We start from the raw sequence: 16,587 nt of genomic DNA, 5'->3' as shown, positions 1-16,587 counted from the left end.
CTTAAATTCCTATCACCTTTCCTTCACTTGCCTGGAGATGATCTACTGGCTCAGTAATGTCTGGATCAGTGAATAACGGAGCTTCAGGTTTTCCCCTGAAGGTTTTTGCCTTCAGCCAGTATTTATTATCTCTGTCAGCTGTTTCTTGCTGGAACGGATTCATGCCAGTAGGGCAGGATGGGAGGCTTCTTGCTGTGTCTAGCCTCCATAATGCCACTTCACAAATGTATTGCTGCAGCGTGATAGGAAACATCTCAGTTCCTGAGACTTTCCAAAATTGTCTCAGAGCTTGTTAGCAGAGACTATTTCAGCAAGTTACCATGGGAGGAATTATCCATGAGCCCTTTCAGTTCCTTGAGGTTTACATAAGACACAAACTTAAGGATGAAAGCAGGATTTTTTAATAAAGGGTTTATTGATCACAAACTTGAAAAATGGAAATGGGAAAGGAGGAAGACAAGACAATGCAAGTTTGAAGCCTAAAATGAAAATGAAACCTGACATTGAAGTTATTCCTTGGTTGTTTCAATTAATTTGGAGAAGTCTGGTATGCTCTGTTTTCTCCCTTGCTCCATACATCCCTTCTGCTTTGTGTTAGGAACTCCATCGCATTTCCTATCTTTTCTGGCCCCAACTGAAATTCCTTTCTCACCTCGTTCCTATCTTTTGTTCATGTCAAGTTGAGCCAATGCAGATATAGAGAGTACATGTACTAAGAATACTTGTGGTAAGCACAAGATCTTAAAGACAATCAGAACACTTCAAACTGTGCATCTCAAGAAATACTGAGTTGTGCCCGAGTATACACGTGTGTGTATATTTATATCTATATATATGTATATGTATATATATATATATATAGGTATGCCACCAAGCTCACAATCTCTGCATTTAGCTTTGCATAGAGATCTTATTGCAGGTGACAAATTACCACTTAGCTCACCTTGTCTCAGAAACTTCCCTGTTCTTCTGAAAGTTTGGGCATCGCAGAAGATCCACTGAGGATGGCACAGTGAAGTAGACCTATTGCAGCCTCAGCCCTGAGCTCATTGCCTGGTGCCTCAGCTGGATAGGAAAATTAGGTTCAAAATACTTCATTTCCAAGATCAGTAAAAAATCCTTGATGATTTCCGATTTCTCTCAACACAAGACTTGCATCTGATACACAAACACTCCAAGAGCATGTCAGAAGAGCATTGCTCAATGACTCAGCAAACTAAAATGTTACTATTTTTAAACTGTTTTTCCTTTGAAACGGAAGAGTTTTGTTTCAAGGAACAAAATATGCAGAGAACCCAACACTCCAGCTCACTCACGACTTCCTGTTCTTTGTAATTTTATGTATGCTTTCTTAGAAAATGGCAATTATAAAAGCTCTCTCTCTTTTTTGCCTCAACTAAGTATGTTTTCAGATGACACTCTCTGCATTTTGTAAAGCCCCAAAAAGTAAACCCAGACCGGGACATGCCTCCTACAGATGTACAAGTCCTAGCAGCAACAAGACAGACATTCACATTTTACTTCCCAAACTGTTCTAGCTAACATGCTCTACGGTGAGACCTACAAGAAAACACAAATGTACATTTTTATGCACTAGCTTTGAATCTACAAAGAATGTTGCAAGAAAGAACAGTAATGAGATTTTCTGTCCTGGAGCCTTCTAGAAGAGGCTCAGAAAATCATGATGTTCTTTGAAAGCAGTAAGAGGTCTGATTCCTTCTCTTTCTTTCCTATAGAAGTCATCCTACGGTGCGATGATGGAGTCCCAGTACTCAAAATGTTTCAGTTCTGCAAATCTGCACCAAAAAACCTTTTCAACACCCATTTTTCAAAAACGATTGAATAATAGTAGTAATGGTGCACTGGATGGTACATAGGTACACAACTAGCATGGAGGAATCCAACTAGATAAACATGGATAATGCTGTCATGCTCCTTAGTTGCTAGGAAAGGAAAACTTTAAAACAATGATATATTATTTATCTAAATAATGTACTTTTATTTATTTAAATAAAGAGATTGCTTTCTACAGTGTGGCTAGTTGGCAGTTCCATCAAAGCAAATTACTGACATGAACAAGTAACATAAATAAGGTTAAAGGAGGAGCCATTATCACGTCATCTGTGGGGACCAGAAATGGTCCAAGGACAACCAGGCAAGTCACGCAATGGCAGCTGTAGCTTTTAGCATTTGATAAATGTATTACTTTTTGCTCCACTCCCAGCTGGAAATGATCTCCCCCATTGCATCTGCAGCATCATAAATGGGATTCTATCAAGAACCTTGTACCTGCAGTGACTCATCCCTCCTCAGGATGCAGGAATCTAAGGCGTGCCACTGAAATTACCAAATAGAAAGTTAAAACCCACATGCAATCAAGTTATGAAACACATATGAAATGCACAATATAAATATAGACACAGATTAGGCACATTTGAAAGAGGTCCACCATGGGTCCTTAATGTCATATATGTGATCTCCAGCTCAGGAAACATTTGAACAGATGACTCCTAGAATCTGGGACAAGATGTTGGGAGAAGGATCCTTCTGTGTCCTTTCCATACTCTTCTCCAAACAACTGGCACTGGCCACTGTCATGGGCAGAAGAGGAGGGCCTCTTGGCCTGACACTATACTAACTTCTGTGATCTTATGATATTATCCGCAGACCTTTATCTTTACTGGAGGGCCCTTTACTGCTGTCCTTTAAAGTTTATTCTGCATGAAAACACCTATATTCTATTTGTGTGTATTTTACATAACTATGCATTTTATGGGCCTTCAACTTACATAATTCCTGCCTTGTGTCTCAGACAGCTGTTTATCTACATTACAGGACTGTGCACTTAGATATATATACCAGGCTTGCTAGACATAAGCCTGGGGGTGGCACACCAATGTTTGTGGGATGGTGTGCTAGCGAGATCCTTCGGTCTGCCATCTTGGTGGAGGCAAGGGATGGAGAGCCATGCAGCAGCAAAGATGCAAGGGCTATGGATGTGTTAGAAACCATGGAAGCACCTGAGAATGTTCACGTAGGAATTAGGGCTTTTCCCCCAAAAAAGGTGGCAGGCTCAATAGCCCAACTGAAATGCATCTACACCAATGCACACAGCATGGGCAACAAACACGAGGAGCTAGAAGCCATTGTGCTTCAAAAGCCATTGTGCAAGAAAAACTATGACATAGTTGCCATGACATGGTGGGATGACTCGCATAACTGGAGTGCTGCAATGGCTGGCTATAAAGTCTTCAGAAGGGACAGGCAAGAAAGGAGAGGTGGTGGGGTAGCCCTGTATGTTAGTGTCGTGGTTTAACCCCAGCCAGCAACTAAGCACCACGCAGCCGCTCGCTCACTCCCGCCTTGGTGGGATGGGGGAGACAATCAGAAGGGTAAAAGAGAGAAAACTCGTGGATTGAGATAAGAACAGTTTAATAATTGAAGTAAAATAAATTAGAACAGTTAAATAGGCAAAGCAAAAACCGTGCACGCAAACAAAGCAAAACAAGGCATTCATTCACTACTTCCCATCGGCAGGCAGGTGTTCAGCCATCCCCAGGAAAGCAGGGCTCCATCACGCATAACGGTTACTTGGGAAGACAAACGCCATCATGCCCAATGTGGCCCCCGTCCCCCCCTTCCTTCTTCTTCCCCCAGCTTATATACTGAGTATGATGTCATATGGTATGGAATAGCCCTTGGGCCAGTTGGGGTCAGCTGTCCTGGCTGTGCCCCCTCCCAGCTTCTTGTGCACCCGGCAGAGCAGGGGAAGCTGAAAAAGTCCTTGACCAGTGTGAGCACCACTTAGCACCTATTTAGCAACAGCTTAGCACTACTTAGCAAGAACCAAAGCATCAGCGTATCATCGACATTGTTCTCATCCTAAACCCAAAACACAGCCCCATACTGGCTACCAAGAAGAAAATTAACTCTGTCCCAGCTGAAACCAGGACAGTTAGGGAGTGTTTTGACTGCCTAGACCTTAATGATGGTGACAATAGTGTTGAGTGTTTATGAGTAAGAATCAGGGGGAAGGCCAACAAAGCAGATATCATGGTAGGAGTCTGTTACAGGCCATCCAGCCAGGATGAAGAGACAGACAAAGTATTCTATAAGCAGTGGGAGAATTCTCACAATCACTAGCCCTTGTTCTCATGGGGGACTTCAACTTACCAGATGACTGCTGGAAATATAATACAGCAGAGAGGAAACAGGCTGAGAGGTTCCTGGGGCGTGTGGAAGATAACTGCCTGACACAGCTGGTGAGGGAGCCAACCAGGGAAAGCGCCCCGCTGGACCTGTTGCTTGTGAACAGAGAAGGCCTGGTGGGTGATGTGATGGCTGGGGGCTGTCTTGGGCATAGTGATCATGAAATGATAGTGTCTTCGATTCTTGGAGAAGTAAGGAGGGGGGTCAGCAGAACTGCTACCTTGGGCTTCTGGAGGGCAGACTTTGGCCTGTTTAGGAGCCTGGTTGACAGAGTCCCTTGGGAGGCAGTCCTGAAGGGCAAAGGAATCCAGGAAGGATGGACAGTCTTCAAGATGGAAATCTTAAAGGCGCAGGAGCAGGCTGTCGCCATGTGCCAAAAGATGAGCTGGTGGGGGAGAAGACCGGCCTGGCTGAACAGAGAGCTTTGGCTGGAACTCAGGAATAAAAGGAGAGTTTATGACCTTTGGAAGAAGGGGCAGGCCACTCAGGAGGACTACAAGGATGTTGGGAGGTTATGCAGAGAGAAAATTAGAAGGGCCTAAGCCCAGCTGGAACTTAATCTGGCCACTGCCATAAAAGACAATAACAAATATTTCTACAAATACATTAGCAACAAAAGGAGGGCTAAGGAGAATCTCCATCCTATTGGATACAGGGGGAAACATGGTGACAAAGGACAAGGAAAAGGCTGAGGTACTTAATGCCTTCTTTGTCTCAGTCTTTAATAGTCAGACCAGTTGTTCTCAGGGTACCCAGTCCCCTGACCTGGAAAACAGGGATGGAGAGCAGAATGAAGCCCCCATAATCCAAGGGGAAATGGTTAGTGACCTGCTACACCACTTAGACACATACACGTCCATGGGGCCAGATGGGATCCAACCAAGGGTACTGAGGGAGCTGGCAGAGGTGCTCACCAAGCCATCTTCCATAATTTATCAGCAGTCCTGGCTAACTGGGGAGGTCCCAGTTGACTGGAAGTTAGCAAATGTGACACCCATCTACAAGAAGGATCGGAAGGAGGATCCAGGGAACTACAGGCCTGTCAGCCTGACCTCAGTGCCAGGGAAGGTTATGGAGCAGATCATCTTGAATGCCATCACGCAGCACGTATGGGACAACCAGGGGATCAGGCCCAGTCAACATGGGTTTATGAAAGGCAAGTCCTGCTTGACTAACCTGATCTCCTTCTATGACAAGGTGACCTGCTTAGTGGATGAGGGAAAGGCTGTGGATGTTGTCTACTTGGACTTTAGTAAAGCCTTTGACACCGTTTCCCACAGCATTCTCCTGGAGAAACTGGCTGCTCATGGCTTGGATGGGCATACTCTTTGCTGGGTAAAAAACTGGCTGGATGGCTGGGCCCAAAGAGTTGTGGTGAATGGAGTCAAATCCAGTTGGTGGCTGGTCACAAGTGGTGTTCCCCAGGGCTCAGTACTGGGGCCAGTTCTGTTTAATATCTTTATCAATGATCTGGATGAGGGGATTGAGTGCACCCTCAGTAAGTTTGCAGACAACACCAAGTTGGGTGGGAGTGTTGATCTGCTGGAGGGTAGGAAGGCCCTGCAGAGGGACCTGGACAGGCTGGATCAATGGGCTGAGGCCAACTGCATGAGGCTGAACAAGGCCCAGTGCCAGGTCCTGCACTTGGGTCACAACAATCCCATGCAATGCTACAGGCTTGGGGAAGGGTGGCTGTAGAGCTGCCTGGCAGAAAAGGACCTGGAGGTGCTGGTCAACAGCCAGCTGAATATGAGCCAGCAGTGTGCTCAGGTGGCCGAGAGGGCCAATAGCATCCTCGCTTTTATCAGAAATAGTGTGGCCAGCAGGACCAGGGTAGTGATCGTCCCCCTGTATTTGGCACTGGTGAGGCCGCACCTCAAATACTGTGTTCAGTACACTACAAGAATGACATTGAGGTGCTGGAGCGTGTCCAAAGAAAGTGAATGGTCTATAGCACAAGTCTTATGAGGAGCGGCTGAGGGAGCTGGGGTTGTTTAGCCTGGAGAAGAGGAGGCTGAGGGGAGACCTTATTGCTCTCTACAGCTACCTGAAAGGAGGTTGTAGTGAGGTGGGGGTCGATCTCTTCTGCCAAGTAACAAGTGATAGGACAAGAGGAAATGGCCTTCAAGTTGTGCCAGGGGAGGTTTAGATTGGATATTAGGAAAAATTTCTTCACTGAAAGGGTTATCAAGAATTGGAACAGTCTGCCCAGGGAGGTGGTTGAGTCCCCACCCCTGGAGGTATTTAAAACACACGTAGATGTGGTGCTTAGGGACATGGTTTAGTGGTGGACTTGGCAGTGCTATGTTAACAGTTCCACTTGATGATCTTGAAGGTCTTTTCCAACTTAAATGATTCTATGATTCTATGATTCTGTATTTTTAAAGTTACAGGTTGATTAATTTTCAGGTTTTTTCCTCTTTTTCCACTTTGGGTGGATCAAAAAGTTTTTGAATGGTCATGCAGCTTCTTGTGTCTGTATCTCTTCCCTGTAGGTACATACAAGCACAGTGGGCCCTCAAACATGTGAAGAGGCTCCAGAACAGTGTTTTTCACATAATCAGCATATTTGTTCTTCAGCATCATTTCATGTTATACAGAAGACAAAATGATAAAGGTCCTGGTGAACTAACTGAAAAATACTTACCATAAGTTAATTTCAAAACAGATTCATACTCTGTACACTGATTTTAAATACAAAGATCTGTCTTGGACATAAAAGGCAACTCTCTTTTCCTGTATTTTTACCTGAATTGTTTGTGTATAATCTGATGGGAAAGACCTAAAAGCTTGCAAGAATATACTTTTAAATAAGTACCCAGGACGACAGACGTCATACACCTATTATAAATGATCTCATAAGCATATTATAAATGAAGAAGGAAGCATCACCAGCTTGGCTCAGGAATGCTTGTAAACAAGGTTATATGAAGGCGGTGGGAGGGGAAAAGGAAAAACGAAAGTAAGCTCTTTTCGTTTAGTCAGCAGGGAGCAGAAAGGCAACAGTGGCATCAGGAAAGCAGAAAAACAGAAGGGCAAGGTGCCAGACAGATCAGTGAGGAACACGGTCAGCTTTTTGAACACTTTTGAAGCGAAACTTGGCTGCAAGTCAATGGGACCTCAAAAAAATGAATGAACAGAGAAGTGGCAGATAAGTTTCAGTGTAGATAAAGGTAAAGCAATGAATGTAATAAAAAATAATCGAAACCTTGTATACCTAATGCTGAGCTCAGTACTGGTCCTTACATCCCAGGAAAGAGATCTCAGAGTCACTGTTGCTACTCCTCTGAAATCAATGGCTCTGTGGGAGGCAGCAGCAAAAAAAGTTAAGAGAAAGCTTAGTACCATCCAGAAAGGTACTGAGAACAAGGCAGATGACATTATTTTGCTTTTCTGTGAAACTTTGGTATGTATAGCCATACCTTGACTACTGGTACAGTTCAGGTCTCCACATCTCAGCAGGACCTCACGGAGTTAAAGAAGTTATCCCTGCATCTAAATGATCAAGGGAATGAAGCAGCTATGTTACAAGAGATAGGGGCTCTCATTTCTGACATGAGAAAGCTGGGGGGAAAATCTGAGTGAGCTTTTACAAAACCATGAAGGTGATAAATAAGCTGAATGTTGAACTGTTATTCACCAAAGTCAGCAATATTATTAGGAGGCACTTGTTGAAACAAGTAGGATATGAGTTTAAAACAGACAAAAGAAAATTGTTTATATGCAACAGGTTGTGCACTGCTGGAATTTGAGACCACAGGGGTTTGTGGAGGTAGACTGCATTGCAGAGTCAACAAGGGTTTCAGAGAGATTTACGGAGCAAGGCTCCATAAATAGGTGCTGAAAGGAAAAGGTGAAGATGTGCTATCTAACACTCCTAATCCAGTGACTGTGGATCCCGGAGAAGCACGAGGACTAGGGGAAGGGACCATGGATAAGCTAGGCTTATGCACAGCATGTCATTTTTCCAGTGCTGGAGACAAAATAGTTGGGTGAGACGAGCCATTAGTCTGGTTCAGTAGTGCATATTATTATGTTCTTAAAATTACCATCTATTGGCTTATTATAGAATGAGCCATATTTTGCCCTGTGTCTTCTGGCATCCATACCCAGGAGCCATAGCCATGTGTTTGAGTGATGTGGACACAACACAGGAGTTCTCAGGTATAAAAAAAGACACGTTGCGCCTGAAAAAGCCAGTTTTAGTACCTGCTGCTGATCTCTAGCTAACCGATACTGCCTACCAGCTGCTCCCCTCTCCCTGCAGATACACCAAGCAGAAGATATTTGGGCAGCATATTTGAGCTGACCAGAGGAAGACATCAAGTTTCTGAGGAACTTCTTATAGAGCATACCGGGTTGTAGAGTATATTCTTTCAGAAGATGGATCAGAAGCTTAACTTCAGATATCTTTAAGTGGCAGTTTTCCAACTGTTGGAAGTTGGGGGTGACACACCAACACTGGGGGCAGCACACCAACATTTGAGGGATGGGGTAGACAGCCAGATGAATATGAGCCAGCAGTGTGCCCAGGTGGCCAAGAAGGCCAATAGCATTCTGGCTTGTGTCAAAAATAATGTGGCCAGCAGGACTAGGGAAGTGATCGTCCCCCTGTACTCAGCACTGGTGAGGCCGCACCTTGAATACTGTGTTCGGTTTTGGGTCTCTCACTACAAGAAGGACATCGAGGTGCTGGAGCGTGTCCAAAGAAGGGCAACGAAGCTGGTGAAGGGTCTAAAGAACAAGTCTTATGAGGAGCAGCTGAGGGAGCTGGGGTTGTTTAGCCTGGAGAAAAGGAGGCTGAAGGGAGACCTTATTGCTCTCTACAACTACCTGAAAGGAGGTTGTAGTGAGGTGGGGATCAGTCTCTTTTCCCAAATAACAAGCGATAGAACGAGAGGAAATGGCCTGAAGTTGTGCCAGGGCGGGTTTAGGTTAGATATTAGGAAAAATTTCTTCACCGAAAGGGTAGTCAGGCACTGGAACAGGCTGCCCAGGGAGGTGGTGGAGTTCCCATTCCTGGAGGTATTTAAAAGACGTGTAGATGTGGTGCCTAGGGACATGGTTTAGTGGTGGACTTGGCGGTGCTAGGTTAACGGTTGGACTCAATGATCTTGAAGGTCTTTTCCAACCCAGACAATTCTATGCTTCTGTGATTCTATGAAAGGGAGAAATAGGATTCTGTAGAGGCGCAGGTTCTCTTATGTTTCAAGTTACATATTTTGAAAACTCAAAATCCACATTTTGGGCACCATGGCTCACAGCAGCTGACAAGAAACTAACTGTTACAGCTGTTTGCAGGGCTTCTGGTTCCTACCCCTGAGATGAAATTGGCCATCACAAAGTTATGAAAACACTTCAGGTTTATTAGAGTCTGTTTTATGTCCCAAATTATTTGAGTCCATTAGTCTTGTTATCAGGGCACTGAGTAACAGAATAATGGGGTTAAGTTACCAGTATGCCCTGACAGCTCGGTGCTACTTGGGTACTGCAACACAGCAAACCAGTTCTATTTGGTTTATGGCTTGCTTGTCTCTTCGGGCCAGTCCGAAGCAGCAGAGTGCATTTGCGCTTGGCTTTTTTTTTTTTTTTTTTTCCTGGGAGACCACCAGGATTCAGCCACTGGAGTCCGTGGGAATGTGACTCTTTTCTGCTTGGGGGGGGGGGGGGGGGGCAGGCCAAGACCTTGTTTTTCACTTTGACTTCCAGCCCATCCACGGACAGAGCCATTTCCCGCGGGGACCGAGCCTGTTCACTCCAGTGCGCCTAAAGCGGGGGCGGGGGGAAGGCCGAAAACCCTCCCCTCCGAGGAGCAGCCCTCTCCTGCCGGGCATTTCCCCGTAGACAGGCGCTGTCTCGGGCCAGTTTCGTTTCCCGCTGGCTGCGCCGCCGCCCGCCCCTCTCCGCGCTGCCGCCGGCCCCGTCTGTCGGCGGCGATGCTGCGGTGCTGCGCCGCGGGGCCGCCGGTCCCGCAGCCCCTCCGCCGCGCCCTGCCGCCCGACGCCCCCGCCGTCCGCGACCGCCTGCGGGAGGTGAGGGCCGCCGGGGCCGCGGGGGTGCGGGGGGACGGGGTTTGGCTCTTCCAGCTTCCCGGGGTGACGCGAAGGCAGCCTGGGCGGCGGGCGGGTGCGAAGGGTCCCATCTCTCCTTGCAGTGCGCAGCGCGGATCCCGGAGGCTGGAGCAGTACTCGACCTGCTGGAGAAGTGTCCTGAGCACCAGAAGAAGGGAGGTTTTCCCGTCGTGGTTTTTGAGGGGCTGGATGCCACGGGTAAGAGCAATGTGAAGAACGGCCGATGAGAAATTGTTGGAAAGAGCAACCGCCGTGGCTTTCAGCCAGGCACAAGGCTTAAAAATTCAGAAAATCCTGGAAACCTGTGACAGATTTGAAAGAATTAGTAATTACAAATCCCAGTCTGTCTTCTCTTACTTGTAAAAGATGAAACAGTCTATGCTAATTTTCCTTCAGTGGATGAATTCCTTATCTATGTAAATGAAAAAATACAAAGAGTGGAGTACTGGAAATTAAATTTCTTGTGCAGATGATGAAAAATATTTTACCGGAGAGTTTTCAAATAAATGAACTAAAATAGTGGTAGTCTGGGAAACTGGCAGCAGTTTGTCTCGGAGAGAAATATTAGTTGCCTCTGAATAACTTTGTTTTCTGCATTTTCTGCAAAGAGAACTGAAAATGCCCTCTAAAAAGAAAGTATTGGAGCACAGTGTTGCAACATCCACATGAACTGTGACCTAGAAAAGTATTGTAAATGGACATATTGAGAAATTGCCATGCATTTAATACATTTAAAGGAGTGAAGACAGAAAGCTGGCAAGAGGGAGGGGATGATGGCCCTGAGACTAGGAAGTGGAGCAATAATTCCTGAAACCAGGCTCATGATCGTTTTCCACTGAAAAACCTTATCACAAGATACTCAGGTTACATAGTCAGGTGTCAGAACATGTGCTCCAAGTGAACAGATAGAAGTATTTTTCAGTTTTCAAAACTAATTTGTAATATATGTAATATAACAAATGTTTCCTTCTGTAAATGAAATGCAGGCAAAACCACTGTGACCCAGTCTGTCAAGGATACCCTGAATGGCGTTCTGCTAAGGTCTCCACCAGCTTGCATCAACCAGTGGAGGGCAATATTTGATGATGAGCCAGCACCCATTAAAAGAGCATTTTATGCTGCAGGCAACTACATTCTTGCTTCAGAAATAGCGGAAGCATCCACTCAGGCACCTGTGATCATAGACAGGTTTGTATAGTTAAGAAAACCTCTTATATCAGTGCCATCATAAAGTTGTTCAGTGTTACAAGAAGACGTTGTCAATGATAATCTCTGGGTTTCTTCCTTTTTCTTTTTTTTTTTGGAAGTGCTACTTTGCAGGTTGTCAGATAAATATTAAACCTTCTAAAGTGTAATAGTTATGATAACAGTAAGGTGGGGGACATCTGTCAGTGTAATACTCATAACTGGCTTTAGCACTCATGAAAAGCGTTACTTCTTTGGTTAGGAATAGTGGAGGCATGGACTGTGCAGCCTCAGCCAAACCTGTGACAGACCTGAGGAGGATGAAGGCTGCTGATCATGGCTGTCTCTAAGAAGTGTCTGAGATATGGGTGGATTAGAATGACCGAGTTTTAGGTAGATTTACTCTTTGAGGACGTAAAGCCAGAAATATGCTTCCCACTTTTTTGGTTTTATGTCGTTTCTTGTTTTCACCAACTGTGTAGGCAGCTTTCAATATTACTCTTCATAAAGAAAGTCTAGATGCACTTTGAAACCCCTGGTTTGTTTCAGATGATGTATTGTAACCTACCCCCACAACACACATACACAGAAGTTGTTTGCGTGTGTGTGAGTGCCATTTTTAACCAGCCTCAAAACCACTGAAATATATAAAATACAGTGCCTCATAGTGGTGGCAACGTTAAATGCAAGTGAAATGTGTAACCATTAATAAAGTCCGTCTTCATTCACATGTGGTTGAAGACTGCATGTTGTCTACCAAATCTGTTGCATGAAGTAGCATGGGAACCACAACAAAGAGACTCGGAGTGTTGAGTTTGGACATATGATGCAACTCTTCTTTTGATCTCTCTCATTATATGAGAAGACTTTCTTTTGATAGGAGTATCCAGAACACTCTTTGCCTAATGTGTAACTTCTGACATATGTTTTAATTAATAATTCACAGTAATTCTGAATATTGCATTGTGTATTATTGCTCTGTTAAGAAAAAATGGATGTCACAGACTTGTTCTTTACAGTTTCCTTCAAAATCACATTGTCACCTACCTAGTCCTTATTGCACTTGTCATTATATTGACACCTGTCTCCTATATTACTGAAGAATTAGTGTCCTCTTTAAAATTACTCTCTCTGTTTTGTATTTTCCTGACAGATACTGGCACAGCACAGCTGCCTACACAATTGCCACTGAAATAAATGGGAAAGTACAGGATCTTCCACCAGTTCATGATGAGGTGTACAAGTGGCCTGAGGATCTGCTTAAACCTGATCTTGTTCTTCTCCTGACTGTTGACCCTGAGGAGCGAGTCCGGAGACTTCAGCATCGGGGGCTGGAGAAAACAAAGGAGGAAGCTGAGCTGGAAGCTAACAGCTTGTTTCGCCAAAGGTACACCTTAATGAGGAATAAAAGGATGGAGGCAATCTTGGCTCCTGTGGGATCAGTAGCAAAATGTCCCACTCACATTACTGGGACAAGGATTTGGGTTGGTATTTTTTGGGAAAGTGTTCATGGCTGACAAGGAGGGCAAATTCTGTCACTTCTGATTGAAAATGTTTGAAAGCTGCAGGTAAAGAACTTTGCTCTCCTTCGAAGGACCTTGGAGTTAAAATACTTGTATTTTGCTACTTGCTGCTTGTATTGTAGCACCTTTCTTATTGAGGTCATGAAGGACAGAGACCTAAAAGTTCCAGAACTGGGAAGCAAGAACTTGAAATGCATAGCTTCCCCAGAAAAGTCTGGATTTGAGCTCCAGATTAGGAGAAAAAAATTTAGATCTCCTCTTGCAGATGTCTTTAGTTGTGCGAAGTGTTTCAGGTCCTAATATAATCAATACGCTCAATGCAGCCTTTGAAATGATTCAGCTCACCACCCGCTTGGAGCCCAGTGATCTAAGCATAAGTATCTAGAGCCATTTGATATGATCTGAGATATCTGCATGAGGTTGGCAGATGTGATGCAGAACCTGTGGACCCTTTCTGGACCGGCAACTGGAAGCTAAATGAGATAGTCCAGGGCATCTCAAGCAGTACTAGATACATTTGCTTAGGCTACTGAATTGCACCCTAGGGATCCTACTTCAGGGTGCGCTGAATTGCTGTCTAGGGTCTGCCAAATATATTGCTTAGATCACCATTGTCTACAGTGGAGACTTAAATACCTAGTGCTCATGTAGATACCTCAGTATAGACACCTGAATGTCGGTGTCCGTATGTACAAATTGCAAAACTGAAATCTACCTCTAGAGTGTTAACATTTCTTCTGATGACACACCTTAAAAATACCCATTGCTTAATTCCGACAGAAGCTCCATGCAGATACGCAGTTCATATAGCGGGACCTGGAGAGGGATGGGTGAGCCAAGGGAACATGCTGCCATTTAAGAATCTTTCATGTTTTAATTCTGTTACTTCTAATTCCCGACAGAGTCTTTGGTTATTTCTACTTGTTAATTATGTCAACCTGGATGTGAGAACATTCAGAATCTTGCTTGATTGGTCTTAACGACTTGTGGCCTGAAGGTTTGGCATTATTAATTCTTGTGGGAACATAGACAATTATATTCACATTCTCATTCATATCCTCATAGACTAAATGTGGGAGAGTTCTGCATTATGAGAAGGGTTATGGTCTAAGCAAGGAGGTTTTCATCCTGAATTTCATTCCGGTATTCATCTGGTTAGCAAAGTTGATCAGAGGAAAAGGTTAAACGATGTGTCAACTCTGTAATCCAGTTCTCCAGTGACTCAAAGCTGAGATCAGTCAGTGAACATACCTACACAACGCCATGCCATATAGTTTGGAGACACGTTAGCGGGCTCTGAATAAATTAACTCAGGTGTTAGAAGCAGGCTGTCCACTGTACTGCTGTATCAGACGCTATCCAGTGCTAAGCTGTAAAGAAAGAAATACTTTAATGCCATGCCATGTGAATATGGATAGAGCTGTGGGATTCAGTGTCAGTGAAACTATGCGCTTTGAGGTTCACATTGTAATAGTTACTAATGGTTTATTGCTCTTTGCAGTAGATTCCATTCTGCAGTGCAAACACTTTCTTCCCAGACTGATGACTAATGCCATTTCATATCCCTGCAATTTGCAGTTTCGTTTCTTTTGTTTGGTTTTTAAATAGAGTTGAAGAGTCATACAGAAGGATGGTGGATCCTGCGTGTCAAGAGGTTGATGCCAGCCCCTCCAAGGAAGAGGTTCTCAAGACAGTGCTACAACTAATTGAAAACCACTGTGCTTTATGAAAGCAACTTCTCTGTAATAGCACTTAAAATGTACTTTTTATTGTCCCTTTATTTTTGCTACCTGAAAATGCACTGTGATGTGTTTTGTCCCACAGAAGAATCTTCTCTTTCTTCTGTCCACAGTCATCTGGGCAGGTTATCTGTTTCACCGTTGCCTGCTGGTACTGTATAAGGCAAATTACCACTCCCACGTTGTTCAGCATTCTTAGCAAAGCCACAGACATACTACGGTTATGTACGAAGTACCTGAGTGCTCTCTGACACTGTGACATTTCAAGACGCTATCATGTTGCATCTTCGTCACCAGGAGAACCTGTTCCTTCATCTGTTGTGTACCAGAATTCACTGGACTGCAGCAGGAGCATTAGGTGCCCAAGGAGAGGCTGAAATGTCATCCAGCAGTAAAACAATAAAATGATCGTGACATTGAGGAGCAAAGAATCGAGTGGCCCAGTGTTGTTTACTGAACAGAGGATGAGCAGCTGCTGCTGTGATGGGCATCCTGCAAAAAATGTGTCTTAAATGAGGGCCCATAAGCATCCAGGCTTCTAAGTAATAAAGTCCAAGCCTGTCAACATATGTAACAGAAATATCAATTCATTTCAGAGGGAAACAGGAGGATGCTGACATATTAGAAACAGAGACCTGAGAAGAACCTGAAATTAAAAAATATTGATATACGATTGCTAAAGTATTTTTCTACAAAGCATTTCCTATATCCTATTAATAGCTTTGTTAATGTGAATCTGTGTTTTTTTGAGAGAATGTAAAATGAAAAACCACAGAGAATCTGAGCAGTGGGAGTGATTTTACTTTTTCACTTCACCTTTTCTTTCTCAGATGGGTTTTTGCCCATGTTGAATGTGAAAGCAGGCTACTATCAAGACTTCAGCTCTGCAAAGGCTTATTTTTATGTATGTTAGTTTCACTATTGTTACTCGTAAGTGTAAAACTAAACCTATGGATAAGCCTTTGTGGAGTCAGAAATGAACTGCAGATCCAGAAAGAACATAACTAAAATGTAAATTTGATTCAAAACAGTATTTTTACTTACTTTTCGTGTGTCAAGCCAGGGCAATTATCAATTAATCTGTCCTGTAAATAAAAATGTACTCAGTACTGCCGTTGCTGTATCCCATCTGTATATGCAAGGTAATAGAAAAAAACCTTCTAAAAATACATTTTATTCATGTACTGTTTAATGTTTGTGAGTATATGCTATTAACATAACAAATTTATACATACTAGTAATATCCACTGTTGTATTCAGTGTATTATTTGTATAACGGTAGCCTTGGGATTTGCCATACATGCAGACTGGAAATATATAGTTGCAGGTGCTCCACTTGTTTTAGCAATTATGAAGCATTCAGGTATTCCGTCCTGGATGAAGGAAATTCACGTATAGGGAGCATGACTGCACATGGATTATTAGGATACAAATAGTGTGCCTCCCCTTAATGTTTTGTGGCCTTAGCTTCTCCAGTTAAGAGATCACTTGGCCTGAGGAACGCCACTAAAAGCCTTTTCTCCTTATGCAAACTTGAACGTGAAGCCAGACTGCCTGGTTTTTGATGCTGAGTTCTTAGAGGTGTAGGTTTGTATTTAAAAGAGTGCTGATAATATATATGCAATGAATGGCATCAAACACTATTACACAAATGCATTATATATTCATAGTCCATGTTTTTCTTCAACCCAAAGCTACTTAGGCAGACTAACAGAACAGCAAAGCAAGGTAGATCAAACCAACATGTCCCTTTCTCATGTCTTTGTTAGAATTAAAGGTCTGCAAGAGGTTGTGTGCCACATGCAGGGTGTTAATGTGCATAATCATATGTCTCATTTCTGTGGCATTTCTGCCACGTTT

The 16,587-nt window shown here is 43.8% G+C and overlaps 1 protein-coding gene across 2 annotated transcripts; it reads left to right on the top strand.

Annotated features, from left to right (window-relative positions):
- Positions 1-10,090: 10,090 nt before the first annotated feature.
- On the top strand, positions 10,091-15,970 carry CMPK2 (cytidine/uridine monophosphate kinase 2). 2 transcript variants are annotated; one of them, XM_087775715.1, is made up of 6 exons: positions 10,091-10,241; positions 10,364-10,478; positions 11,267-11,468; positions 12,619-12,852; positions 14,597-14,730; positions 14,841-15,970. In XM_087775715.1, exons 1-5 carry the CDS (start codon positions 10,146-10,148, stop codon positions 14,715-14,717), a joined length of 768 nt encoding a protein of 255 aa, XP_087631841.1. In that variant the 5' UTR covers positions 10,091-10,145; the 3' UTR covers positions 14,718-14,730; positions 14,841-15,970. The 2 variants fall into 2 exon arrangements, with proteins under 2 accessions (XP_087631841.1, XP_087631840.1); XM_087775714.1 differs by having other exon boundaries at positions 14,597-15,970.
- Positions 15,971-16,587: the final 617 nt, after the last annotated feature.

This window comes from Nipponia nippon, unplaced genomic scaffold (genome assembly GCF_047370975.1).
Source record: "Nipponia nippon isolate SJK-2023a ecotype South Korea unplaced genomic scaffold, ASM4737097v1 scaffold_4, whole genome shotgun sequence".
In the NCBI taxonomy this organism is placed as follows: domain Eukaryota; kingdom Metazoa; phylum Chordata; class Aves; order Pelecaniformes; family Threskiornithidae; genus Nipponia; species Nipponia nippon.
The sequence above is the reverse complement of the archived record's forward strand: the minus strand, read 5'-3'. Positions and strand labels throughout refer to the sequence as shown.

Coding starts and splice junctions, on each gene's coding strand:
- CMPK2 (XM_087775715.1), top strand. CDS start 10,146: ATGCTGCGGTGCTGCGCCGCGGGGCCGCCGGTCCCGCAGCCCCTCCGC. Junction 11,469..12,618: donor GCACCTGTGATCATAGACAG/GTTTGTATAGTT, acceptor TTTTCCTGACAG/ATACTGGCACAGCACAGCTG. Junction 12,853..14,596: donor AACAGCTTGTTTCGCCAAAG/GTACACCTTAAT, acceptor GTTTTTAAATAG/AGTTGAAGAGTCATACAGAA.